Below are 27,431 nucleotides of genomic sequence, written 5' to 3'. Positions count from 1 at the left end.
GGGGTTGTTTCTACAGCATGTGCGTGGTTTTCCTTTCAGATGAGTAGGACAGTTGCAGTGATTTCTGAAATAAATCTGGCCCGTGTGAATATATTTTAAGGGCGTCCTGGACATCGGCTATAGCTACTGAATTTTCTAAAGTCATCTATTTTGAGATCTAGCCAACATGTTCTACACGCTCAAGCAGTTTGTTAGAAGCATGACCTACATAACATTGCAGCATTGTTAGTCACAAGGAAACCATGGCCGATTTCCAGTTACAGCAATGAGATCCTTCAACCAACCATTCTAAAATCTGGTTAAATTACTTAAACTGGAAAAAAAAAAAAAAAAGTGTTTGGTTGACCTGGCCGATTGCATTTTTTTTTTTTTACTTTTAGAATGCATAAAAGAATAAGCACTTTGAAACTTCCCATTTATACCATTTTGTCTAAAGAGTGACTCAGGCAATGAATCGGGTAAGAGGAGTAAACGGTTAATCAGTTATGATAAGGTACTTATTTTCTTTTTAGATCATTTTGTACATGTGATATACGGATCTCGCTCAAGTCTTTGCAGCTGGTACTGGCCCAATAGGTTTATTGCAGCTGTAGAGAACGGGAAGCTTCTACTGCTATACCTTAGGCTTTATTCAGACCAACGGGAATCACGTCCGTGCAACGCGCGTGCTTTTCACGCGCGTCGCACGGACCTATATTAGTCTATGGGGCCGTGCGGACATGTGCGTGATTTTTACTCAGCGTGAGTCCGCTGAAGAAAGGCACGACATGTCCGTTATTTCAGCGTTGTGCGAATCACGCACCCATTGAAGTCAATGGGTGCGTGAAAACCATGCATTCCGCACGGAAGCACTTCCGTGAGAACTGCGTGATTCGCGCAACAGCTGTCAAAAAGGATGCTTTTGTTTACAAACATCCAAACTGTGTCAAAATGATGGCGGCTGCGAAAAAAATCTCACAGCCGGGGATCATACACTGATGACACACGCAGCTGTTAAGTGCCTTTTGCGCACGCAAAATGCCGTTTTTTTGCGTGCGCAAAACGCACAAGCTCGTGTCAAATCAGGCCTTAAGGCCAGGTTCCCACAGGTCAGATACACTGTGTAACACATCATCTCCGACTTAATACCCACAGCACATTCCTTCTGGAAAACCACACCATGTTATGGTGCAATTTTTCTGGCAAAATTTTCACTGCGGAAAGAAGCGGTATTAATGTTCACAATTACCCCAGCCGTAACCATGGCGAAGCCTCCCCTTTGACATCCTGAAGCACTGCCTCCTGGGAGGACGTTTCAGCCCATGTGAGCGCTGCAGTCACATGGGATGAAACATCCTTGGAGGCTGGGCTGGATACAGGAGCAGAGAGATCTGGGTAAGTATAGACCTTTCTCTGAGTTCTGCTTTTTGCTGCAAAAGTCACACTTGACTATTTGTAGCAGGTTTTATATCCCCATTGAAGCCTGCAACACAAAAGCAATGAAACCGCAACATAAATGGACATGCATGGCTTTAAAATCCACACCAGATAAATTGAAACATTTTTCACTGCGGTTTTTCCCGCAGCGTGGGCATGAGATTTTCTAAATCTCACTTTGCTGCTACTGTAAACAAAGCAGAATTTTGGCACAGAGTTCTGTTGAGGAATTTCCACAGCATTTATGCTTTGTGGGAACCCAGCCTATGGCTATGTTCACACGGAGTATTTTGGGGGAGGAATATCTGCCTCAAAATTCCGTTTGGAACTTGAGGCAGATTTTCCTCTCCCTGCACGCAGATTTTCGCTCCGTTTTTTGCCCGCGGCCATTGAGCGCCGCGGGCATAAAACAGCGAGATATACGCTTTCTCCTGCCTCCCATTGAAGTTAATGGGAGGTCAGAGGCGGAAGCTCCCGAAGATAGGGCATGTCACTTCTTTTTCCCTCGAGGCAGTTTTACTGCTCGCAGGAAAAAGACGCCGACGCCTCCCATTGAAATCAATGGGAGGCATTTTCGGGCCGTTTTTGCTGAGTTTTGCGACGCGGTTTCCGCGTCAAAAAAAACTCTGCAAAATACCCAGTGTGAACATAGCCTTAGGGTATGTTCACATGGCAGCCTTCATTACGGAGCTGTTTTCTGGAGAAAACCACTCTGGAATTTCAGCCGTAATGGCATGTGCAGGGGCTTTTTCACTGCATCCATTACGGACGTAATTGGAGCTGTTTTTCCATGGAGTCAATGGAAACCGGCTCCAATTACGTCTCAAGTAGTGACAGGCACTGCTTTGATGCAGGTGTTTTTTATGCGCTGTCTTTTGACAGCGGCGCGTAAAAAAAATTGACAGTCGGCACAGAACATCGTAAAACCCATTCAAATGAATGGGCAGATGTTTGCTGCCGCTTTGGAGCCGTATTTTCGGACGTAATTCGGGGCTAAAACGCCCGAATTACGTCCGTAAATAGGGTGTGTGAACCCAGCCTTAGAAAGAGAGCTTTAAAGAGGCTCTGTCACCAGATTATAAGTGCCCTATCTCCTGCATAATGGCGCTGTAATGTAGATCAGTGGTTTTTATTTTGAAAACGATCATTTTTGAGCAAGTTATGAGAAATTTTTGATTTATGCTCATGACTTTAATGACCAACTGGGCGTATTTTTTACTTTTGACCAACTGGGTGTTGTAAAGAGAAGTGTATGACGCTGACCAATCAGCGTCATACACTTCTCATTGTTCCTGCTCAGCTTCTTTCACTGCACAATCACACTGTGTACAACGCCCAGTTGGTCAAAAGTAAAAACACGCCCAGTTGGTCATTAAGAAAGTCATTAGCATAAATCTAAAATTGCTCATAACTTGCTCAAAAATGATCGTTTTTCAAAATAAAAACTACTGCTTTTATCTACATTACAGCGCCAATCACGTTATGTAGGAGATAGGGCACTTATGTGGTGAGAGCCTCTTTAAGCTTGATTCACACAAAGGGTGATTTTAGACTAGAGTTTCCTACACCAGTCTAAAACAGAGTAAAGTGCACTAAATTTATTAAGACTTTTTTTTACATCTGCTCATGGCATGCAGATCAAAGTTTCAGTAACACTGGGAAAGATCATCAAGACTAGGGTTTCGTATATCAGTCAGAGAAATAGAACTCGCTAGAAGTTTTGCCACAGTTTGTGCCAAAAACTGGTGCAAATACGTTGATTTGTGTGGGCCATTGTCCCATCATCTCAGCTGGAGTTAAGAAGCTTTAGTGCATCTCATTTTCATACTTTGAACAGTGACTAGTGTAATTACATGAGATCTCAATCCTCACCAAGAACGCCAACCCCTAGACTTAAAGGGTTTAATATGTTAGGGGAAGAATGCATTTTAGTTCTGTGCACTTATTTTGTAATTTTCATTAAATTAAAAATAAAAGATAAACCACACATCTGCATTCTGTAAACATGCATATTTACATTTATTGTTAGATACAAACATTTTAGTTATTCGTTTTAGGTGAATGAGAAGACTGGTGTTACAGTAAATATAAAATGTAGTTTAAACTATCATGTCACATTTCAACAATTCTCTTTAAGAAAACAAGTGTTTAAATGACAGAAGAAACATGTAGTGACTTTAGATAAACCAAAGTAATTTAGTTGTCAGGTCCACACAATGCCATGACAATGGTCTCGTAGTCTCCTTTCAGCTTTTCCTCCTATAAAAAAATAAATAAATAAACAGTGTACATCAAGAAAAACCAGGCATAATAGAAATTAATTATATATATATATATATATAATATTTTAGAGTAGATATGCAAAGCAATAAATAGATACCTTGGTATTTCCTATAATTGCCAGGGAGGGGGCATGGCACTGGACAGCTGCCACGGTCATAGCAGATACCTGCAGCTGCCACTAGTGAGGGCTCACTGCATACAACGTCCATAGAGTTCAATGCAAATTGTATAAAGCAACGTGCAGTTAACACTCCCTAGTGGTGGCTGCATGCAGCCAGGATTGTGTCATTCATTTACGGATTCAGAAAACAAAAGTTCCCCTATACAGATATTTTTAAATTAAATTGGCACAGAATTCTGAACCTAAAAACTGAATGACGATAATATTTTTTTAAAAAAGGCATTGTACATTTAGTAGAGCACATCCTGAATTTTGCTATGGAGGCTTAGGAATTGTGTATGCCCCTGATTCCAGGCATGATGCACTGGCATTTATGCTAGTTTTATTCTCCATTGGATAAGGGTATGCCATAGTGTAACAAAAAGGAGCAAGGTCCTGTTTAGATCACTTTTTGGTTTATGTTTAGCATGGTTGTCGGGAAAGCTCTTGACCTACATGCCAATATGTCCATAGGGCTCTATTGTCAGTCAGGGGAAAAAAAACAAACAAAAAAAAACAGTTAGACTATGGGTGATGGATGTCACTGTTCAGCATCAGTCACAGCCCAAGTCAAATGTAGGCAAATAAAAAAGACATACGAACATAGTCTAAGCACGAATAAAATTAAACAGAGGAAAGGAGTAAATTATTACGGATAGAAAGTACTTCTATAGCTATAGTACAGAGTAAGTACTTCTATAGCTATAGTACAGAGTACCAGTTTAGAAGGTGCAGGGGTTGGGGTGGCACCTGGGCTCTGGTTCCAGAGAGATTCCCAAAACGCACAAGTTTTAACATGAGGCAAAACAGAGGTATGATGTGTTTCATAATAATGGCACTACCATAGCTGTATATAGCAATAATATAAAAAGGAAACTTTTATAATGTATATACTACGTCAACTTTGGCTGTTTGGAGCAGTTTGTTTTTTGCATCAGGATGCAGGTCTGATAATGCGATGGTCAGTCAGATTACGTTTGTTACATAGTTATCGTATGTAGAATTTTACATATTGAAATAACGCTATTAAACAGATGTATTGTAAAAGCTTTAAAATGAGTCAGTCAGTCAAGTGAGGTTAGCTTCATAATGCTATAATTTACACTATAATATTAGCCCAATAAGACAGTGGATAAGTCTGGCATTCATTTTACATTTGGTGCGATATTCTTTCCATACCATAATAGCCTGGCGCAGTGATTTTCCATAAAGCCGCTTATAGTGCGTTTTGATTTCTTTTAGATCAATTTCACAGCGAGAGACTAGCAGCCTTATTAGATCCTTATGCTTAGTTCCTGAGCCCTATTGGGAACACAGGTACAGTATGTCAGTGGTAAAAACTAAACCAATGAATAAAAAGCAGGTCACTCTCTAAAACAGCATAGTCATTCCTTCCCCCAAAAAACTACAACATTCCATAGTTAAAGTTCTACATATTAAAGTAATTTCACATGTCATGGACAGACCCCTTGCACACAGGGCCGGCCTTGAGTGTGCGACAAAGCCATCGCACAGGTCGCATTACTCCAGCAGCTGGAAGGGGGTGCTGCACTGGCTCCCTTCCCCTGCTTGTGTTTCTGAAGCGGTAGTTACAGAGAGGAGAGAAGTAGCGCTTGGGCAGCTGCAGAGTTGTCGGGCCTGGCCACTCCTTCTCTGCTCTCGACGCAACAACTGCTGTAGCAGCCATAGCGGCTGCTACAGGGCCTGCAGCATGAGGGGAGTTGACACATGTGCAAGGGACTGTACACAAGAGTCTTCGCTACTGATGTTGGGGAAAACACACACACACACCCCCCAAACTTACCTTCATTGCCAGGTAGAATTTCTCAGCAAAAAAAGCTGGTGTGCTTATTATACATTTTACTGCAAGTGAAAATAACAGCCAGTTAACACTTATTGGAAGTGGACAGAGTTTATTTATTATACATTTTTTCTTTTTAAAAAAAAAAAAAAAAAAAGGTTAGCTAGTCAAAAATGTATGCTTAATCACCCATGTATGTAGACACCCCCCCAACCAACATTTATGACAAAATGGGGTAGTTAACGTATGACATTTTTCTGCCACTTTATCTTCTGCATTGTAGCAGTGAACCACAATCTTCAAACGGAGTGCTGTCTTGGGGACAGTAAATAAGTTTTAGTGTACTGCTTAGAAATAGTCCATTATTAGTGTCCCGCATTTTGTACACTAAGGAGGGAGGTCCCAGAATGACAGTAGGTGCGCCATTATAAAAAAAAGCTAAGGGAAACTCTTGCAACTCCATAAAAAAAAAAAAAAAAAAAAAGATTGTAACAAGGTAAAATACAAAAAAAACACTTTTAAATGCTGAATTCTATTGCAAAAAAATACAACCCCAATACTGGGACAACCCCTTTAAGTAGATTATGAAGTATTCACAATTTTAAAATAAACTATACAATTTAGCTAATAACGTCTGGAAAAGAATGCATAAAAATGTATCCCCTTATCAGCCAGGCCAGGTTGGGCCTTCACAATCAAACCATGTTAATTTTTTTCTTCCTCACATTAAGAGTCATAACTTATATTTTTCCATCAATGTAGCTTTAAGACTAAACCATTTTATAATACATATTAAACTTTTTTTTTTTTTTTATTTAGAATAAAAGACACCTAATAAGTATTTTTTCAGGGGAACCATTTAAAAAAAAATATATATATATTGACGGGAGACCTGGGCACCAGACACCTCTAGCAGCAGCTTATTGCCTCTGAGAACAGAAGGATCTGGCATGTTTAAACCCCCACCTGCCATTTGTAATACTAGTGTATTCTTACATGGGAGATGGTCCCCCCCCCCCCTCAGGCATCAGGGCATGTGTACAATTGCTACCTCTGCACCCCTATACACAGTGTTCCAAATTATTATGCACATTGGATTTAAAGAGGCTCTGTCACCAGATTTTGCAACCCCTATCTGCTATTGCAGCAGATAGGCGCTGCAATGTAGATTACAGTAACGTTTTTATTATTAAAAAACGAGCATTTTTGGCCAAGTTATGACCATTTTTGTAGTTATGCAAATGAGGCTTGCAAAAGTCCAAGTGGGTGTGTTTAAAAGTAAAAGTCCAAGTGGGCGTGTATTATGTGCGTACATCGGGCCGTTTTTAATACTTTTACTAGCTGGGCGTTGTGTATAGAAGTATCATCCACTTCTCTTCACAACGCCCAGCTTCTGCCAGATCACGCTGTGACGTCACTCACAGGTCCTGCATCGTGTCAGACGAGCGAGGACACATCGGCACCAGAGGCTACAGTTGATTCTGCAGCAGCATCAGCGTTTGCAGGTAAGTAGCTACATCGACTTACCTGCTAACGCCGATGCTGCTGCAGAATCAACTGAAGAATCTGGTGCCGATGTGTCCTCGCTCGTCTGACACGATGCAGGACCTGTGAGTGACGTCACAGCGTGATCTGGCAGAAGCTGGGCGTTCTGAAGAGCAGTGGATGATACTTCTATACACAACGCCCAGCTAGTAAAAGTATTAAAAACGCCCCGATGTACGCACATAATACACGCCCAGTTGTACTTTTGCAAGCCTCATTTGCATAACTACAAAAATGGTCATAACTTGGCCAAAAATGCTCGTTTTTTAAAAATAAAAATGTTACTGTAATCTACATTGCAGCGCCTATCTGCTGCAATAGCAGATAGGGGTTGCAAAATCTGGTGACAGAGCCTCTTTAAGGGTCAGCACATTTAATTATTAGTTTTTCAATTAAAGTCATGGGTGGTATTGTGTCTTAGGGCTCTTTGGACCATTGTAATCAATCTCAGACACTTGATAATTAGTTTGCCAGGTGTGCCCAATCAAAGGAAAACTACTTCAGGACGTTCCACGTTATTAAGCAGGCCACAGGTTTCAAGCAATATGGGAAAGAAAAAGGATCTCTCTGCTGCCGAAAAGCGTGAAATTATCCAAGGTATTGCACTAGGTATGAAAACATTGGATATTTCAAGAAAACTTAAGCGTGATCATCGTACGGTGAAAAGATTTGTGGCTGATTCAGAGCAGACGGGTTCATTCAGATAAAGGCATAATGAGGAAGGTTTCTGCCAGACAAATAGGATTAGGAGAGCAGCTGCTATAATGCCATTGCAAAACAGCAAGCAGGTATTTGAAGCCGCTGGTGCCTCTGGAGTCCCACCAACCTCAAGGTGTAGGATCCTCCAGAGGTTTGCAAGTGTGCATAAAGCTATTATTCGGCCACCCCTAAACAATGCTCACAAGCAGAAACGGTTGCAGTGGGCTCAGAAATACATGAAGACTAATTTTCAAACCGTGTTGTTTACTGATGAGTGACGTGCAACCCTGATGGATGGATGGAGTAGTGGATGGTAGGTGAACGGCCACCATGTCTCAACAAGGCTGCGACGTCAGCAAGGAGGTGGCGGAGTCATGTTTTGGGCTGGAATCATGGGGAGAGAGCTGGTAGGCCCCTTTACGGTCCCGGACTGTGAAAATAACCTCTGCAAAGTACGTAGAGTTTATGACTGACCACTTTCTTCCGTGGTACAAAAAGGAAGAACCGTGCCTTCCGTAGCAAAATTACCTTGATGCATGACAATGCACCATCTCATGCTGCAAATAATACCTCTGTCATTGGCTGCTATGGGCATAAAAAGGAGAAAAACTCATGGTGTGGCCCCCATGTTCCCCTGACCTCAACCCTATTGAGAACCTTTGGAGCATCCTCAAGCAAAATATCTATGAGGGTGGGAAGCAGTTGACACCAAAACAGAAGCTCTGGGAGATTATTCGGACATCCTGCAAAGATATTCAAGCAGAAACTGTCCAAATACTCACAAATTCAATAGATGCAAGAATTGTGAAGGTGATATCAAAGAAGGGGTCCTATGTTAACATATAACTTGGCCTGTTAAGTTTTTTTTGACCTCCTGATGCTGCAAATTACCATTTTAGTTCTCTTTACAACCTTTAAAATGTTTTGATCTTTGTTGTGCATAATAATTTGAAACAGTGCATTTTGAGTTTTTTTACTTCTAAAATAAGAATCTGTTATCATTAGGAGATTTGTTCAATAAAATTTGCATTATATGCCAACGGTTGATGGCTTGAAGATTATACTTACTGTCATTTGCATCGACTATTTAGGAAAATCACCTAAAAATAACATTTGCATAATAATTTGGAATGTGGTATAGGTAAGACCATGCTGAGGGATGTTGTAAGCGGTCGGCGCACTGTCTATACTGTTGGTGCATGCTACATGTGTACCATTACTAACTTGACTATAAAGGTGTTCGTCATGAAATGAAAGCAGAAATAGTTTTTACAGTTAACTTCTGTATACACATCTACATAAATCAGTCATCATCATCTACCCACTCACCAAGCGAGATTAGACAGTTTTCAATGTCTCCTTTTAACTCCAGATCAAGAGCCTTGGCCATATCATTTTTGCTATATCTGGAATATCTTGCGAAGACTAAAATGTAAAGAAATATACAGAGTACATATTTATAACCTCCCAATGCGAATTGTATGCACACATTTTATACATTTTTTTTTTATTAAAAAAAAAACCTCTGGATATAATCTCCTAAAATATAAACGAACAATAAACCTTTACCTTGGCGGAGATGTGGAATGCTCCTTGAAGTTAGAATGTTTATGAACACAGATACGTCTGTTCCTTTTCGCTTTTCTCCTGCTTCGTACAAGGCCTGTCGTTGGAACATTAGAAAGTTTTAAATCCCTTTGCTTAACAAAATACAGCATACTTTGTGACTATATCCTTACCCTTGCATCATTGTCAGCTTGCTCCTCATTTGCAGCAGTGCTTACGTTGCGTTCACCCTAAAATAGAAGGAAAAATATATATAACTGTATGACTCATTGTTGCAGGTTGTGTGTATAGTATGCTGGTGACCACATGTGTGGACTGGCATAATTTGCCAAGCATAAAAACTTGATGCTTGTGTGAATTAGCACCACACCTTCAAGGGTCTGGTATTACCAACAAGGCAACTACAGTATTTCAATATAATACTACAGGAAAAGCGAAGAAATAGAGGATCCAGTGCAATCAGTTAAAATAGAACATAGTTCCAATTTTATTTGGGTGATTTAAAATAAAAATAAAAAAAAAATTTGTCCCGAGTGTGATATTTAGAGATAGATAGATGCCTACGCGTTTCAGACGCACACCACGTCCTTCCTCATGGAAAAAGCCATGAGGAAGGACGTGGTGTGCGTCTGAAACGTGTAGGCACCTATCTAATAGAACTATGTTCTATTTTAACGGATTGCACTGGATCCTCTATTGCTTCGTTTTTCCTGTCTTCAATACCGTGAGCCGTCACGGAGATCCAGGCGCAGAAAACCTGCACACAAGGTGAGCTGGAGGATCCCTCCCACAGTTTTGTTTGTAATATAATACTACCTTAATTAGTGCAAGCAGAGCTTTCTGGAAGTCTCCGGATGTATCAGAGGCAACATCTTTTGCAAGTTCCTTTTTAAACTCTGAAATTATAGAAGTGTATGCATCAGAATGGGAAACATCTGGCAAAAGGATTCTGGCCATTACAATTTTTAATGATGTTAATGGCCCTAATGCCAAATTACAGTATATATATATATATATATATATATTTATTAGAGCTCACGCATGCAGTATATTTTTACACGTCATACATTTTTGGTTCCAGAGACTGACAAAGGAATCATGAACACAATGTAAATGTATCACAAGGGCTTGTCCACATGTAATGGATTTGCTGCAGAAAACGTCTGCAGCATTTACACGCACGCACACGCCCTGAACACCGCAGGGCTTGCCATCAGGAAAACTACACCACATTGTAGTGCGTTATTTCGGGTGTACATTCCGCTGCGTAATGGATTGCACATACTTGCCCCGTATCTCTGATGTCCGCTCCAGCCACCCTGGATGATGTTGCAGGCCCATGTGATACTGCAGCCTGTGATTGGCTGCAGCAGTCACATGACCTGCAACATCATCCAGGGAGGCAGGACTGGAGAAGCCGGGAACTCTGGGTAACTTTTTTTTGTTACTTGCGATTTTTGCGGTGCATTGCTGTTATTCCGCCGCAAATATTGCAACACACTGCTTTGTTGCAGGTGGGTTAAGCAAGCCAATTAATTCAATGGGTAAACCCGCAACAGAAGAGTTGCGTATCCGCAGAATTACTGGACATGCTGCAGTTGAAGTAACCGCACATCAATTTACGTGCGTTTTATTTCGGCAGAGATTTACCGCAGTGCTGGGAAGAGATTTGTTGAAATCTCACCCACATTGCTGCTACGGTAATCCGCTGCAGATTTTCCGCAATTAATCCATTGTTTACGCTGCGTGTTCCTACCCTAAATATGTACCGCAGATTAATTTCTGGGCTGAATTTTTCTTCAGCGTGTGTATGACATTTGTTCAACACACCCACTTTGCTGCTACTGTATTCCGCTACGTATTTTCGGCCTGCAATTCCGGATGGAAAATACGCAGCAAATCCATTATGTGTGGGCAAGCCCTAAATGTTTAGCATCTCTAGTACTTGGGTTCTGAAATGCTGGCCTTCAGCCATCAGGCCAGTGTAAATGGGGTCTTATTAAATGGGCCCATGACAGATTTGATCTCTTGTAAGGCTAGATTCACACGAGCATGTTCGGTCCGTAATGGACGGACGTATTTCGGCCGCAAGTCCCGGACCGAACACACTGCAGGGAGCCAGGCTCCTAGCATCATAGTTATGTACGACACCAGGAGTCCCTGCCTTTCCATGGAACTACTGTCCCGTACTGAAAACATGATTACAGTACGGGACAGTTTTCCTGCAGCGAGGCAGGGACTCCTAGCATCGTACATAACTGATGCTAGAAGCCCGGATCCCGGCACGGTGTTCGGTCTGGGACTTGCGGCCGAAATACGTTCCGTCCATTACGGACGTAATGTGCTCGTGTGAATCCAGCCTAAAGGGCGTCCGTGGCATTGTACAAAATATCAGCACTCAATCATTGCATAATCATTGACTTCTTCTTTAGCCTCATATGTAGCACAGACCCCAAAGTGCTCGTGTGAATCCAGCCTAATGGATCCTAAAGAATCTGTTACACATTTCCTTGTGTTGCGGAATTTGTGGTGGAATACTCATCCAAGTTCCACATCAAAGTACAGTACAATGTAGATAGAGTTTTACCAAAAAATATCTATTACTTCATGTTGTACACAAATCTAAATGCTGAACCTGTTTTTTTTTGGAGTAACAGATGGCAGAAAAAAACAAAAAAAAACAAAAGTGCCATTATGAAATTACCTTCTTTGTAAACTTTGTTAATTTCCCGGATCTCATGATTGTCCCGTGATACCAGAATTTCAACCAAGGTATTTTCATCTGTTCCAAGACCCTGAAATATATACATTTTAAAACGTGTACAGAAACTATGAAACGTTGGTACCAATTACACACAGTATATTAAGCTGGAAACCCAGCCTAAACAAGCCTTTGCATTAATGGGGTTGTCCACCTTCTGACAACTGATGACCTAGCCAGTGGATAGGTCATCAGTAGATCGGTACGGGTCAGACAACCGGACCCTGCATGGATAAGCCGCTCCGGCGGCCTGCGTGCACCGGATGTTCTGGCACCGTACAGAGCATAGCGGCCGTGCTGCAGGTCTGTTCCTATGCACTTGAATAGGAGCAGAGCTGCATCTCAGCTGCTATTCCGTGGCAGGAGCTAAGGGCTTCCAGCTTGTACGTCTGGTGCACAGAGGCACTTGACCAGTTGATCTGTGTGGGGTTCGCATGTTTGACCCCCACAGATCATGGTGGGATCCCGTGGATAGGTCATCAGAAGGTGGAAAACCCCTTTAACTTCACATGCAAACTTTTGACTTTGTTGTATGATGTTTCGTAGCATGCAGTTTGAGTTCTAAAGGATTTACTACTTCAAGACTAGTTTGTTGCCAGAAGTTTAGTACACTTATAAAAAGTTTATTTTTTTATTGACTTGTGGAGGAAAACCACCACACATGCAGCATCTGATTGACTATAGGATGATTGTTTTACATGCTGGCACATGAAATGGGCAGCAAAACATCAGGCTAAACAAACACAATCATAGAGGATTACATTACGGTCGTATCATGGCTCCATAATATAGTGGTGTGTGCACATGAGGCCCAAAGACCATCTAAATATACTATATTCTACTTTACCTTGACAGCATTCTTTAAACAATGGGCATCAAATTGTGCAGGGGTTTTCATCAGTCCCAAAACAACCTCCTCCAGATGGCTTGAAAGGGCTTTTTTAAATGCCTCATCTAACGGCTAGAAGAAAATAGTAATACGGAGCTTGTGTAAAGTTAATGTATTTTTTGTAGTTTCTGGCTTTAATTTTAAAAAGTTAACCATTTCTCAATATGAAAATCTCAAGTGTAAATTTCCTTCCTCGGGAAGCATATTGTACCAACCTTGCCTGTTTGTTGCTGATAAGCAGCTTTGATTTGCTGACGTTCACTGCTGGTTCTTTTAGTTAAGATATCAATGATGCTGCCTTCATCAACACCTGTAAAAAAAATGAAAAAATACAACACTGAAACAAAAAAACACTGCACATGTACGGCTTTGTTCACATCTGTGTTTGGGGGGTCCTGTTCTGACGTTCTGTCTGAGCTTTCTGTCCGATCGGGACCATGAACAGAAACCAGAGGTTTCCATCACCATTGAAATGGTGACTGATCCGGTGCCCATGGTTTCAGTTTGTCTGTTGTGCCCCAGACCCATCGTTTTTCTGGAAGCAATAGCTTAGTCGACTACGCTATTGCTGCGGGCAAAACGACAGGTCCAGTGCACAACAGGGACAAATGGAAACCACGGGCACCGGATCAATCACCATTGAAATAAATGGTGCTGGAAACGGAGACCTCTGGTTTCCGTTTGTGTCTGTTCAGGGTCCCGTTCTGACAGAACGTCAGAACAGGACCCCAACGCAGATATGAACGAAGCCTTAGGCCCTGTTCACACGGAGTTATGATGCGGAAACCGCGTCGGAAAACGCACCAAAAACAGTCCGGTAAAAAAAAACACCATGCCCTATCTTCGGCCGTTTACGCCGCTGAGCTCCCATGGACATCAACGGGAGACAGAGAAAGCGTATTTTGCTGTGTTTTTGCCTGTGGTACCCAAGGGTATGTTGACACGCTTAACAAAATTAAGTGTAAAATTAAGGCTTGTGGGAACAGATCACCGTAAAACCCATTGAAAGCATTGAGCAGATGTTTATAGGCATATTAGGGGCGTTTTTTCAGGCGTAATTCAAGGCGTAAAACACCCGAATTACATCTGAAAACACTGCGTGTGAACATACCCTCAGGGGTCTCAGAATATGGAGACATGAAAAATTCTGTTTCCATGTCGGAAAAATTGTAGTGAGCCAAAACACCACTATACATTTGGCATCATTGTAGTTTTACGGACCTGTAGGTGAATGCTGTAAAATCAAAACCCCCAAAATTATGGTAGGATTGTTGTCCCCCACCCCCGTAAAAATGTTAACAGTTTCAGTACATCATATGGTACAATAATGGGTGTCATTTAAAAATACAACTTGTGCAAAAAAAAAAAAAAAAAAAAGCCCTCATACTGCTATGTCACTGGAAAGTTAGGGAAAAAAAAATAAAAGATGGCTCTCTGATGGCAGGTAGGGGAGAAATGTAGCTTAAGGGTATGTTCACACGCAGAGTCAAAAACATCTGAAGATACAGAGCCGATTATCGCAGCATTTTTTATGGCCGTTTTTGGAGCGGTTTTCTATAGAGTATGAGAAACTGCTCCAAAAACGTCCCAAGAAGTTTCCTGCATTACTTTTTCGCGGCCGTTTTTCAAAACTGCAGCGTAAAAAAACGGCCCATCGGAACAGAACGCCGTCTTTTTCCATTGCAGTCAGTGGGCAGATGTTCGGAACCAGACGCCTCCAATTTTATAGGCCGTGTGAACATACCCTAAGAATGAAAATCTGGCTGCAGTGCTAAAGTGTTAGGGCTCATTTACACGAGCGTGTTATACGTCCATGCAGCGCACGTGATTTTCACGCGCGTCACAGGGACCTATATTAGTCTATGGGGCCGTGCAGACAGGTGCGTGATTTTTACGCAGCGCGAGTCCGCTGCGAAAAACTCACGACATGTCCTATATTTGAAGTCAATGGGTGCGTGAAAACCATGCATGTCACACGGAAGCATTTCCGTGGGACGCGCGTGATTCGCGCAACAGCAGTGAAAAGGCTGAATGAAAACAGAAAAGCACCACATGCTTTTCTGTTTACAAACATCCAAATGGAGTGTCATAATGATGGCGGCTGCGCGAAAATCTCACAGCCACGCATCATACGCTGATGACACAAAGAGCTGTTAAGTGCCTTTTGCGCATGTAAAACGCTGTGTTTTTTGCGTGCGCAAAACGCACACGCTCGTGGAAACCCAGCCTTAGGGTATGTTCACACAGACTGTTTTTAGGCGTATTTTGGGGCATTTACGCCTTGAAAAAACGGAACTTGAACGCCTCCAAACATCTGCCTACTGATTTCAATGGGAAATACAGCGTTCTGTTCCGATGGGGCGTTTTTTTACGCCTCATTTTCCAAAGCCGGCATGTAAAAAGGACACCCGCGAAAAAGTGCATGTCACTTCTTGGGACGTTTTTGGAGCAGTTTTTCATTTACTATAGAAAAACAGCTCCAAAAAAAACGCCACGAAAATCACGAGTGGCTAAAAAAAAAAAAAAAAAAAACACATTTGAAAATCCGTTCTCTCTTGAAAACAGCTTCATATTTTCAGACGTTTTTGATTGTGCGTGCACATACACTTAGGGTATGTTCACACGCTAAGCTTAAAAAAAAAAAAAAAAAAAAAAAATGAAAATACGGAGCTGTTTAAGGGAAAACAGCTCCTGATGTTCAGACGTTTAAGCAACTCATGTTTCTCATGGCTGTTTCTGGAGCGGTTTTTGTTTATAGTCAATGAAAAACTGCTCCAAAAACAGCTCAAGTAGTGACATGCACTTTTTTCACAGGCTTTTTTTTATTTTTATTTTTAAAACAGCCGCATAAAAAAAAAATGCCCAGTCGGAACAGAATGCAGTTTCCCATTGTAATCAATGGGCAGATGTTTGGAGGCGTTCAGCCCCCGCATTTTTAGCAGTTTTTCGGGGTGTTTACGGACCGAAAAATGGCTGAAGATAGGCGGTCTGAACATACCCTCAAGCTCAACTATGTTAACACTTCTGTGCGGATTTCTTAATATATCTTATAGAAGTTGGACCTAAAAGCAACACGGGGACAGGTTTATCAATGTATTTATGCTAGTATAGGGTAAACTATACATATACACACACAGGATTGTTACCCACTGTATCTTGGCTAGATACTCTATTTGCTTTAATATGGATTACTGCAACTTGACAAAATTGTAATAAAGAAATTAAAAAAACATTGTCTAGCACAAAAGAAACCCTCTAGAAATACGTACCTTTAGCTTTTATGGCTTTTTCTAGGTTTGCTGCATCTTGACCAGGGTTGTATCCAGAAGTTGCTTTTAGAGATGGTCCAGACTCCTCAGCCTGTAAAATAAAGATTCTTAGGAGGTTACATTATGGTTTTATTCACATTAGACACTTTAAAGGCTTGGCCTTCTACCAGAAAAATAGTCAGGCAGAAATTATGCAATATTGAATAGTTTGCCACCAACTGTACAAACACAATGTGGATTGCAACATTTTTATTTTTCCGTTAAGTGGCTATCCACCCAAAAAGTTAAAATGAACATATACTAGTAAAATCAGTAGATAGAGTGATATCCAGAGATTAGTGATTTAAGTTTGCTTTACTCATGGAATAAGGGTGTGGCTTTCAAGTTGTGCGCACCCAGCAGTTCTGTAGCTCCGCCTTGTTCCTCAACTGACCTACGCCATCTTGAGAAAAACGGTGCATGCTAAATTCTATATGGTTGAACTGATCACTAGAGCGGAGGGGCTACAGCATCAGCAAAGCATAGTGGCTCCTAAGGATTTTTATTCTCCAGTACAATGCTAGGCTGCTTTCAGATAGATGTAATATGGGCACATTTTACTTTAGGTATTATAGTTTCCATCCTCAAACCCAAAATTGGATTCCATGGTGATTAAAGTCCAGTTTAGTAAGTCAGTGGGAGGGTTGGGTATTGCCTTAATATGAATGCCAAAACGTGCCTGTTTAATGGCCTTCTTTCCAAACCAGACATTGTTCAGGTACTGCAATTCTGCTTCATAAACGTAAATGGGGCAGAGTTGTAGTTCTCTACAAAATACCAGGTCGTGAGTGGCGCTGTGCCAAGAAAAAGCTGAAGGGACTATGGCCTCTTTATTCTAGGGGTCTCAACTGTTGAACCACCACTGACCAGTAAGTAATGGCATATTCAAGTGAGGTGTCACTTACGGTGATGGAAAACCCTGGAATGCCTTGCCCAAACTATTGTTTGCTGCTTAAGAGGTTAAAGATTAACACATTGCAGACTTAAGTATTCGTTCACATCTGCGTCAGGGCTCCGAACCGTCTGAGCTTTCAGTCAGAACAGAATCCTGACAGACACAAACGGAAACCATAGCTTTCAGTTTCCATCGCCATTGATTTAAATGGTGACAGATCCAGTGCTAACGGTTTCAGTTTGTCTCAGTTGTTCAAGGATTGTCGTTTTGTTGGAATCAATACCGTAATCTACTAAGCTATTCATTCTGTCAAAACATATGTTTTCTGTTTGCGTCTGTCAGGGCGCCGTTCCAACGGAAAGCTCAGATGGAACCTCGGAATGAAGCCCTAGCGCAGATGTGAACGAAGCTTTAGATCAGGGGTCTCAAACTCGGCCAGGTAAGTGGGCCGCATATAGAAAAAATGTGAAGTGGTCGGGCCGCATGAATTTCAAATTTGATACAAAACAAAATTAATGTTAATAAATTAGTTATTTGAACTACTATAACACTACATTACTATAATAGCGGTAGGTTTAAAATTTGAGAGATTTCTCCACGTGCTTATTGCAACAATCCAGCTTTCCAGTTTAAGTGTCACTAAATGCAGTCCGACGGCTCAGTTAGCACACATGTCAAGATTGGGCAGCCCCTTTTTAGATAGTGCCACAGTGCCCCCGGTGGATGCCGCCACAGCAGTGCCCCCCGTAGATGCCGCCACAGCAGTGCCCCCCGTAGATGCCGCCACAGCAGTGCCCCCCGTAGATGCCGCCACAGCAGTGCCCCCCGTAGATGCCGCCACAGCAGTGCCCCCCGTAGATGCCGCCACAGCAGTGCCCCCCGTAGATGCCGCCACAGCAGTGCCCCCCGTAGATGCCGCCACAGCAGTGCCCCCCGTAGATGCCGCCACAGCAGTGCCCCCCGTAGATGCCGCCACAGCAGTGCCCCCCGTAGATGGACTCCAGCTGTGCTTCTGACATCACTGGGACTTCTGCTCTGGGGAAGCCCCTGACATCATTGTCGATGTATGGACAGCCTTTCCCCAGAGTCCCGGAGCAGAGCCGATACTAGCGCTCTGCCCAGGACTCCGGCTCTGGGGAAGCCCCAGACATCGCTGTTCATATGTGGACAGCGATGTCAGGGAATTCCAGAGTCTCGGAGCAGAGCAGATACTAGCGGCTCTGTGTCCCGCAAATGACAGCCCCAGGGGCCGCGTGCTTGAGACCCCTGCCTTAGATGATTACAGGATTATCACTGGTTAATGAAGGCATTGGAGCTAAGCAGCTAGAAGTTACTGTGACAACCTTCATGCTCAAATTGCTCAGAGTTCAGATGTAGCAGGGTGCGGCTAGGCTTGTTTCACTTGTGATGAGTAACGTACAAGGCATTCATACAGACGGGAGATTATGAAACTGGTTTTACATGAGGCTTTGGAGGAGCTGTTCACATTACATTTTTCTAAACAGTTCTTGAAATTGTACAGTTCTCTGCCCTATGGGGGAAATTTATCAACTTTTCTACAATGGATAGACACAAAAGTGAACAGAGCTCAGCAGTAGGGGGCAGGGACACCGACCTTTATTTTTATATACTTTTCTGGCGCTGTTATAGTATAGGGGGAAAGGATTTCCCTTTCTGAAACAGACAGCCAGAGACATGCCCAATTAAGAGGCATGCCTCTTAATTAGGCACATCTTACTCTGGCACGGTTTATATGGAGGCTGGTGTGTGAAATGCCAGTCTTAATAGATTCTACCCTATAAGTATCCATGGATATGCATAGTACGCCAACTAATATACTGAATATTATAACATCCAGTAAGCTACTAAAAGTTAATGCAAAGAGCACATACTACATATTTGCCAAGTCACTCATTTCAGTTTACACTCACAGTGCATGCAGCGTGTCCACCATCTTCCAGAAAGTTTGCTTGGGCGAGGAATGCTTGCATAAAAGACATGATGAGCTCAGTTTCTAAAAGAAAATATTAAAAAAATAAATACATTTTTTTTAAATTATATATAAATATTTATTTATTATATATAAAATGTATATACATACACAAGGCACACCTACCATTTAGTCTGGGTTCACTCCTGCGTTGGTGTGCGCCGTTGTTCTGCTCTGTCAGAGGAGCAGAGCAAGGGAATAACGGAACCAATATTTCTGTTGCACAACAGATACCGATGGAACCCATTGACTAATATATGCCAACTTCTAGGTTTGGCTCAGCACTCACACTAAACAAATCAAGGCTTCCTGCAAATTTAAAAAAATGGCACAGAGCCAAAAAACACAAGACAAAACACGATGTTTGTAGTGCATTCAATATTTCAGCTTTAACTATAAAGAGAACCTTTCACCTGCCCATACTTGTGCAGCATGTAATGGGCAGGGCTGCACAAACCCTGGGGCACTTTAAATAACGGAGGAAAGTAAAAAAAAAAAAAAAAAAAGTCGATATGGGTGCCGTTATATTTGGCGCACGCTCTCATTCTTCTGCTCTCGGCAGACAAGGATGAGACTGATCCCTTGAGAGATCAGTCTTGTACTTCTCTGCCGAACTAGCAAGGGGGTGTGTCACTGCTATGGATAGTAAGAGCTAGAGAGGAGAGCACGCATGCGCACTCAACTCTTGCACGGTCCGTAGCAGAGACACGCCCCCTTGCTAGTTCGGCAGAGAAGTACAAGACTGATCTCTCAAGGGATCAGTCTCGTCCTTGTCTACCGAGAGCTGAAGAGCGAGAGCATGCGCACTCCTCTCTCCAGCTCTTGCACTGTCCCCAGCAGTACTTTCTTGACCCTGTAGAACTCAATGTTTCAAGGGCGTGAGTAGGCTTCCACGTCAACGTATAAAAAATGGGAACTCAGCACTCCAACTTATTATGCAATAAATAAGATTTTATTTCACATATAGTGAAAAGTAGTAATCCAAAATAGGTTTAACATTTCAGTCTATACATTTGACCTTCAGACACGAATCACGACCGTGGATAAGGATATGCAGCGCTTGCAGGGGGTTATTTTAAAGTCGGGCGCCAATATAACAGCACCGATATCTAAATAACAGAGGATAGTAGAGAAAAAAAAAATTAAGTGCCCCAGGGTTTGTGCAGCTCTGCACCTGTATGGGCAGGTGAAAGGTTCTCTTTAAGATAACATCTGGCCACGGGTTTTTTACTGCAAAAAAGTATTTTCCAAAAAACAAGAAAAAACTGCCTGTGAAGCCACCCTAAATTATATAGATCTGCAAGTCAATGGTACAGTTTTATTAACACATTATCTATCCAATTGCTAAATCATGGCTGGATCAGCTGAATTTTTTTTTATGTGTAGAGCTATCGTGAGTCTACAGAGAAGTCACAGGTTAAGCTTTAGTGATTACAGAGTGAGCTCCTTCAGTAAGCTATTCAGGAAGAGATTAGATATGGAATGAATGAACAGTTTCTAGAAAATCTAGTCACAGCAGTTTAAAGGGGAACAAACCAAATGAAAGCAGTTTTATACAAATTTAACACGCGGGTTGTGAAATATATTATTGCAGTGCGGTCACTAGCGGAACTACGATTGTAGCGGCTGCTACGGGGGCCAGGGCTGCACGGCACAAAATACAAGGTGCGACCAGAGGGAAAGGGGCTTGACCCGCTTGCTATGGCTCCCTGCCCCACCACTTTGGTAAGCCTAAGAGATCAGGAGGACGTCAGCCGGACATCTCTAGGCATGCGGAACTGTGACTTCACTGCATCAGGCAGTAGATCCAGCAGCTCATCATAAGTTATGCATGTTTTTTTAATTTTCAGTGGTGCAAAGGGGAACCATTAATGGGGGAACCGGTCTTCTATATGGGGCACAAAACACTACTACTGTGTGGGAACCATTACTGCTCAGGGCCTAAAAGTACCATTAGCACCATTTAAAGAGGCTGTCACCAGATTATAAATGCCCTACCTCCCGCATAATGTGATCGGCGCTGTAATGTAGATAACAGCAATGGGTTTTATTTTGAAAAATGATAATTTTTGAGCAATTTTAGATTTATGCTAATTAGGGTATGTGCACACGTAAACTGCATTTACGTCTGAAATTACAGAGCTGTTTTCAGGAGAAAACAGCTCCATAATTTCAGACGCAATTGCTCATCCTCGCATTTTGCGAGGAGTCATTAATGGGTAATTTAGAGCTGTTCTTCATTGAATTCAATGAAAAACGTCTCAAATTACGTAAAAAGAAGTGTCCTGCACTTTGACGAGGCAGTCATTTTACGCGTCGTTGTTTGACAGCTGTAAATTACAGGTCGTCTGCACAGTACGTCAGCAAACCCATTCAAATGAATGGGCAGATGTTTGCCGACGTATTGGAGCCGTATTTTCAGGCGTAAATCGAGGCATAATACTCCTTGTTTACGCCTGAAAATAGGTCGTGTGAACCCAGCCTTAGTTTCTTAATAGACAACTGGGCACGTTTTTACTTTTTACCAACTGGGCATTGTACAGAGAAGTGTATGACCAATCAGCGTCATACACTACTCATTGTTCCAGCCCAGCTTCTTTCACTGCACAATCACACTAACAATGGGAAGTGTATGATGCCGATTGGTCAGAGTCATACACGTCTCTGTACAACGCCCAGTTGGTAAAAAGTAAAAACACGCCCAGTTGTCCATTAACAAATTAGCATAAATCTAAAATTGCTCAAAAATGATCGTTTTTCTAAATAAAAACCACTGCTGTTATCTACATTACAGCGCCGATCAGATTATGTAGGAGATAGGGCACTTATAATCTGGTGACAGAGCCTCTTTAAGTCACTACGGATGGAGAGTTTGTGAGGTTTGGAAATAGGTGGGAAATTTGCTGGATGATAATATGTGGTCATAGTATTGCCATATTGTTGGTCCCTTCCATAGTGCCATCATTGGCCTTGGTATACTAGGTTCTGTTCAGTAACCGTATGGATGGTAATGTTACTTATATCGTAGTGTTTTTTGACTATGATTTAGAGATATATTATCAAACATAGAAAATGGCCTTATACCTAGGAACGCCACGGGGCGCGGATTGGATCAGCAAATGGGGGGGGGGGGGGGGGGGCCGGTTTGGCCCAGGAACAAGATTGTCCTGGACCCAAATGACTGCACTGTTAAGTGGCTGAGCACCACTAGAGAAACTTTTTTTTTCTGTCTGTGCCCCTACACCACCACTTTTTGCCAGCTCACTAAGGGTATGTTCACACGACCACACCAAATAAGTCTGAAATTCAGGAGCTGGTTTCTCCTGAAAAGAGCTCCGTAATTTCAGACTTTTTACAAGTGCACGCGTTTTTCACAGACGTAATTGGTGGTGCTCATTGGAGTCAATGAAAATCGGCTCCAATTACATCCCAAGAAGTTTCCTGCACTTTGACGCGGCCGTAAGTTTACACGCCGTCTTTTGACAGTGACGCGTAAAAAGACAGCTCGTCTGCACAGAACATTGTAAGACCCATTGCAAGCAATAGGCAGAGGTTTGCCGACGTATTGGGGCCATCTTTTCAGGCGTAAAACGCCTCCATTACATCTGAAAAGAGGGCGAGTGCACATACCCTAACAGGCAATCCTGCTTTCATTTGTCTATCACAGGTAGGAAACTTAAAAAATTCTGATTGCCACGATTATAGTTATTATAAATGTGCTGGCTAGGTTATGACTGGTATGCCCATGCAAATTAAAAGCAGAGTCAAAAATGAAATAACTGCGGTCATTTAGAATTACTTTTGTGGCGGTAGGTTGTCTAAAGCGGTTTCCAGTAGACAGACTTGGTCTCTTCCGATCAATTCTATAGTCCATTAGGGCGCAGACACGCGTGGCAGATCTTGTTGCAGAAATTTTCTGCAACTGAAAATCAGTTCCACTTCGGGTATGTTCACACTAACAAAACTTCTGTAAAATACGGAGCGGTCTTCAAGGGAAACCAGCCTCTGATCTTCAGCCTTTTTTTTAATACATCAGGCGGTTTTTGATGCTTTTTTTTTACAGCCATTTTTGTACCGGACTTTCTATTAACCACGAAAGACTGCTCAAGAAGTTACATGCACTTTTTACGGGGCATTATTTTTTCTTCTTTAACATGCCGTTTTTTCAAACTGCCGCGTAAAAGAAACCACCACGTGGGAACGAAACTTTTTTTCCATTGAAAATGGGCCGTTTCAGGGCGTTCATGGCCCGAAAAACAGCTGAATAGTCTGTGTGAACATACCCTTATCTGAATAGAACTTGCAGAAATCCATACACCTGCTGCAAAAACAACTCCATGCAGATGAACGGAACGAATTTTCAGTCATAGATTTCCGCAACAAAATCTGCCACATGTAACTGCACTGAAAATTCTTTCCACACACACACACATGTGCATGGATCCCTGCAAGTCAGATTGGCGAGAAGCAAGTCTCAGTCTATGCCTCAGGCACTAAGTGATGACACACCCTGCGCCACCACCCATACATACTGGGGAGCGAACAAAGAGCAGAAGGAAACAATGTTAAAAAAAAAATATTCTACAGTTATAGACCAGAACATGGCGTAGCTTGTAATCAAGGTCGTAAGAAAATAAAAATATATAATCCTACACCGTGAATAAACTTCCCCTTCGTTTTTTTTTTTCTCCAGACCACTCACTACTATAAAAAGATACAGAGAGTATATAAAACTATGCATTCTTCTAAGACATACAACATACGCAGTACAGAAATTTACACATCCTCCAAGTACAAAGTGAACAGAAACTTGGCAAGCAGCAGCAGCAAAGTCTGTCAAACATTTCCACATACAGATTTCATTTGCTTGTCCAGCACATAAAACACCAGAGTCATATTACGCCCTTCAAAGAAATCCTTGTTATATAAAAACGTAAGTATATTAACATTGTAAACACAAGACAGTCGCAACGTTCATATAGATAACAGAAAATAAGCAATGACCCCATTTAAGACCTATAAAACTTTCATAAACCTCTAGTTTCTTTTCAGAAAATGCAGCAGGCAAAGCGTTAACACAGTTTGTAGGGAAAGGAAGACCTGTAGTAAACCTGAAACCCACCTCCTGTTGCTGCAGAAAGAGATGGACGACTTATGTTCTGTGGGGTGGAAGAATGGAAAACCTGAACTCCTGATTTTTATGAAGAACTTGGTAAACCACACCTAGCAACACACATAACGCTGAGCCGGCACTGATTGGTTGGCAAGTAGACGGCGCTTTCTGGCAGTAGTGCTAGACTCACAACTCATTACTTCCAACATAGAGAATTCCTGGCATTTGTTTGCAGACGCTCCTTGCTTTACTTGTCAGTTGTGGAGCAGCAGAACTGCATACAGTATGTGCTAAAGCTACATGTCTAAAGAAGCGGCGGCGGCGGCGTCCGTATTTCTTGTCCAGTTACGTACGCACATTTATAAATGTGTAACATATCTTTATCTTATTACCTAAAACTTGTCCATTATAGGGTAAGTTCACACGTGGCGTTAAATAGCGTTATTTCTTGCAGAAAATCCGCAGTATATTACGGTAGCAGCAGAGTGGATGAGATTTGGACAAATCTCATCCACGCGCTGCGTGAATGCTAAGTGGAAAAAACGCTCAGAAATTGATCCACGGTGCGGTTTTTTAATCCGCAGCATGTCAATTGTATTTGCATAAACGCTGCTTTTTTGTTGCGGATTTTCCCGATTGAATTCAATGGGGAGCTAAAACCCGCGACAAATAGCAGATGTTTCATTTTTGTGGCGGAAAGCTTTTTTTTTGTCCATCCCGGGTTAGGGAGGGGGGTGGTTCTGGGGTGTTTTTTTTGTTGTACTTGTATTTGTGTATTGTTATGTTTATAATAAAAAACAATTAAAAAAAAAACACTGCAATTCCGCTGCTAAAATCGCAACTCAGAGAAAAAAAAATGGTATACGTACCCAGAATTCTGTGCTTCTTAGTCCAGGCCGGCCGCCTGGGATGACGTTTCATCACATGTGACTGCTGCAGCCAATCACAGCCTGCAGTGGTCACATGAAATGTCATCATCGTCAGACAACAGAGGGGCGTATCGCCATGAAAGTATGAAACCTTTTTAGTATTTACAGTTTTCCGCAGCAGATATTCTGGCCTAAAAACTGCATCACAATTTGGTGCAGTTTTTCGTCCGGAATTCCCTGCGGCACCCTGGGTATATACGCTGTGTGCTTTTACGCAGCGTATCCGCCCTGTGTGAACATAGCCTTAGGGTGCATTTACATGAGACGTTCTTGGCCGCAGAGTAAAAACCGCATCAGAAATCACAGCGAATCCACATACATCTATATCGCGAATTGCCACGATTTTACAATGTGGTTTTTGGCCATGTGGGTTTTACAAGTGAAACACATAAATGTAGCATGTGTTACCTGTAAAAACTGCATGTGCAAAAACAGCATCACAAAACCAAGTGAAATTTTTATTGCGTTTAAAAATGTTTTATGTAAATGTACCCTAAGGCCCTGTTCCCACTGCATTTTCTTGCGCTGATTTTGATGTGAAAACCACGTCAGAATCTGAGCCAAAAAACACCCCAAATCTCCATCCATTCATTTTTAGTTGGAGGTAGAGGCTTTTTTTTCCCAGGCATGTTTTTTTGTCCCCTCATGGAGGATGGGGAGAAGCGTCATGCTTGGAGCTGTTCATTTCCAGCGTTTTTTTTTACCAAACACTGCCTGTGGTTTTTTTAATTTGGCAAATAAAAAAAGGCCTAAAAAAGCATCAAAAAATGCATTAAAAAAACATTTTAAAAAAACACTTGCATTTCAAAATCTGCCTCAAATCCTGAAGGAATTTTGAGGCAGATTATTTTTAAGCTTGACTAAAAATGCTGTGTGCACAAACCCTAAGGGCGGATTCAGACGAACGCGATTTTCATCCGTGCAGCCCGCGTGGTATTCACGCGGGTCGCACTGACCTAAACAAGTCTATGGGGCAGTGCAGACAGTCCGTGAGTTTTGCGCAGCGTGAGTCCGCTGCGTAAAACTCACGACATGTTCTATATTTAGGCGTTTTTCGCGCACCACGCACCCATTGAAGTCATTGGGTGCGTGAAAATCACGCATGCCCCCCGGAAGCACTTCCGTGGGACGCGCGTTATTCGCGCAACAGCAGTAAAAGAATGAATGTAAATAGAAAAGCACCACGTGCTTTTCTGTTTACAAACATCCAAACGGAGTGTCATAATGATGGCGGCTGCGCGAAAAGCACGCAGCCGCACATCCATATGAACAGGACACACGGAGCTGACACGCTGCTGCCACGCACACAAAACGCAGCGTTTTGTGTGCGTGCAAAACGCTCACGTTCGTCTTAATCTGCTCTAAGACTGGGTTCACACGACCTATTTTCAGACGTAAACGAGGAGTTTTACATCTCGATTTACGTCTGAAAATACAGCTCCAATACGTCGTCAAACGACGACGTGTAAGGCTGGGTTCACACGACCACATTAACGTCCGTAATGGACGGACGTATTTCGGCCGGAAGTCCCGGACCGAACTCAGTGCAGGGAGCCGGGCTCCTAGCATCATACTTATGTACGATGCTAGGAGTCCCTGCCTCGCTGCAGGACAACTGTCCCGTACTGTAATCATGTTTTCAGTACGGGACAGTAGTTCCACGGAGAGGCAGGGACTCCTAGCGTCGTACATAACTATGATGCTAGGAGCCCGGCTCCCTGCACTGAGTTCGGTCCGGGACTTCCGGCCGAAATACGTCCGTCCATTACGGACGTTAATGTGGTCGTGTGACCCCAGCCTAAAAAAGACGGCTCGTCAAAAGAAGTGCAGGACACTTCTTGAGACGTAATTTGAGCCGTTTTTCATTGATTCCAATGAAGAACAGCTCCAAATTACGGCCGTAATTGATGCCTCGCAAAACGCGAATACTTGAAATTACGTCTGAAATTACGGAGCTGTTTTCAGTAGACGACGTATTGGAGCTGTATTTTCAGACGTAAATCGAGATGTAAAACGCCTCGTTTACGTCTGAAAATAGGTCGTGTGAACCCAGTCTTAGAGCAGATTAAGACGAAC

The 27,431-nt window shown here is 42.3% G+C and overlaps 1 protein-coding gene across 1 annotated transcript; it reads right to left on the bottom strand.

Moving 5' to 3' along the window:
* Positions 1-3,411: 3,411 nt before the first annotated feature.
* On the bottom strand, positions 3,412-24,550 carry LOC142742417 (annexin A1-like). Its single transcript, XM_075852139.1, has 13 exons — positions 24,436-24,550; positions 19,255-19,337; positions 16,390-16,480; positions 13,336-13,430; positions 13,079-13,192; positions 12,175-12,265; positions 10,287-10,366; positions 9,644-9,700; positions 9,474-9,567; positions 9,234-9,329; positions 5,664-5,722; positions 5,039-5,161; positions 3,412-3,675 (listed from the first exon to the last, which is right to left on the bottom strand). Exons 2-13 carry the CDS (start codon positions 19,321-19,323, stop codon positions 3,613-3,615), a joined length of 1,032 nt encoding a protein of 343 aa, XP_075708254.1. The 5' UTR covers positions 19,324-19,337; positions 24,436-24,550; the 3' UTR covers positions 3,412-3,612.
* Positions 24,551-27,431: the final 2,881 nt, after the last annotated feature.

This window comes from Rhinoderma darwinii, chromosome 1 (genome assembly GCF_050947455.1).
Source record: "Rhinoderma darwinii isolate aRhiDar2 chromosome 1, aRhiDar2.hap1, whole genome shotgun sequence".
Taxonomy (NCBI): Eukaryota; Metazoa; Chordata; class Amphibia; order Anura; family Rhinodermatidae; genus Rhinoderma; species Rhinoderma darwinii.
The sequence above is the reverse complement of the archived record's forward strand: the minus strand, read 5'-3'. Positions and strand labels throughout refer to the sequence as shown.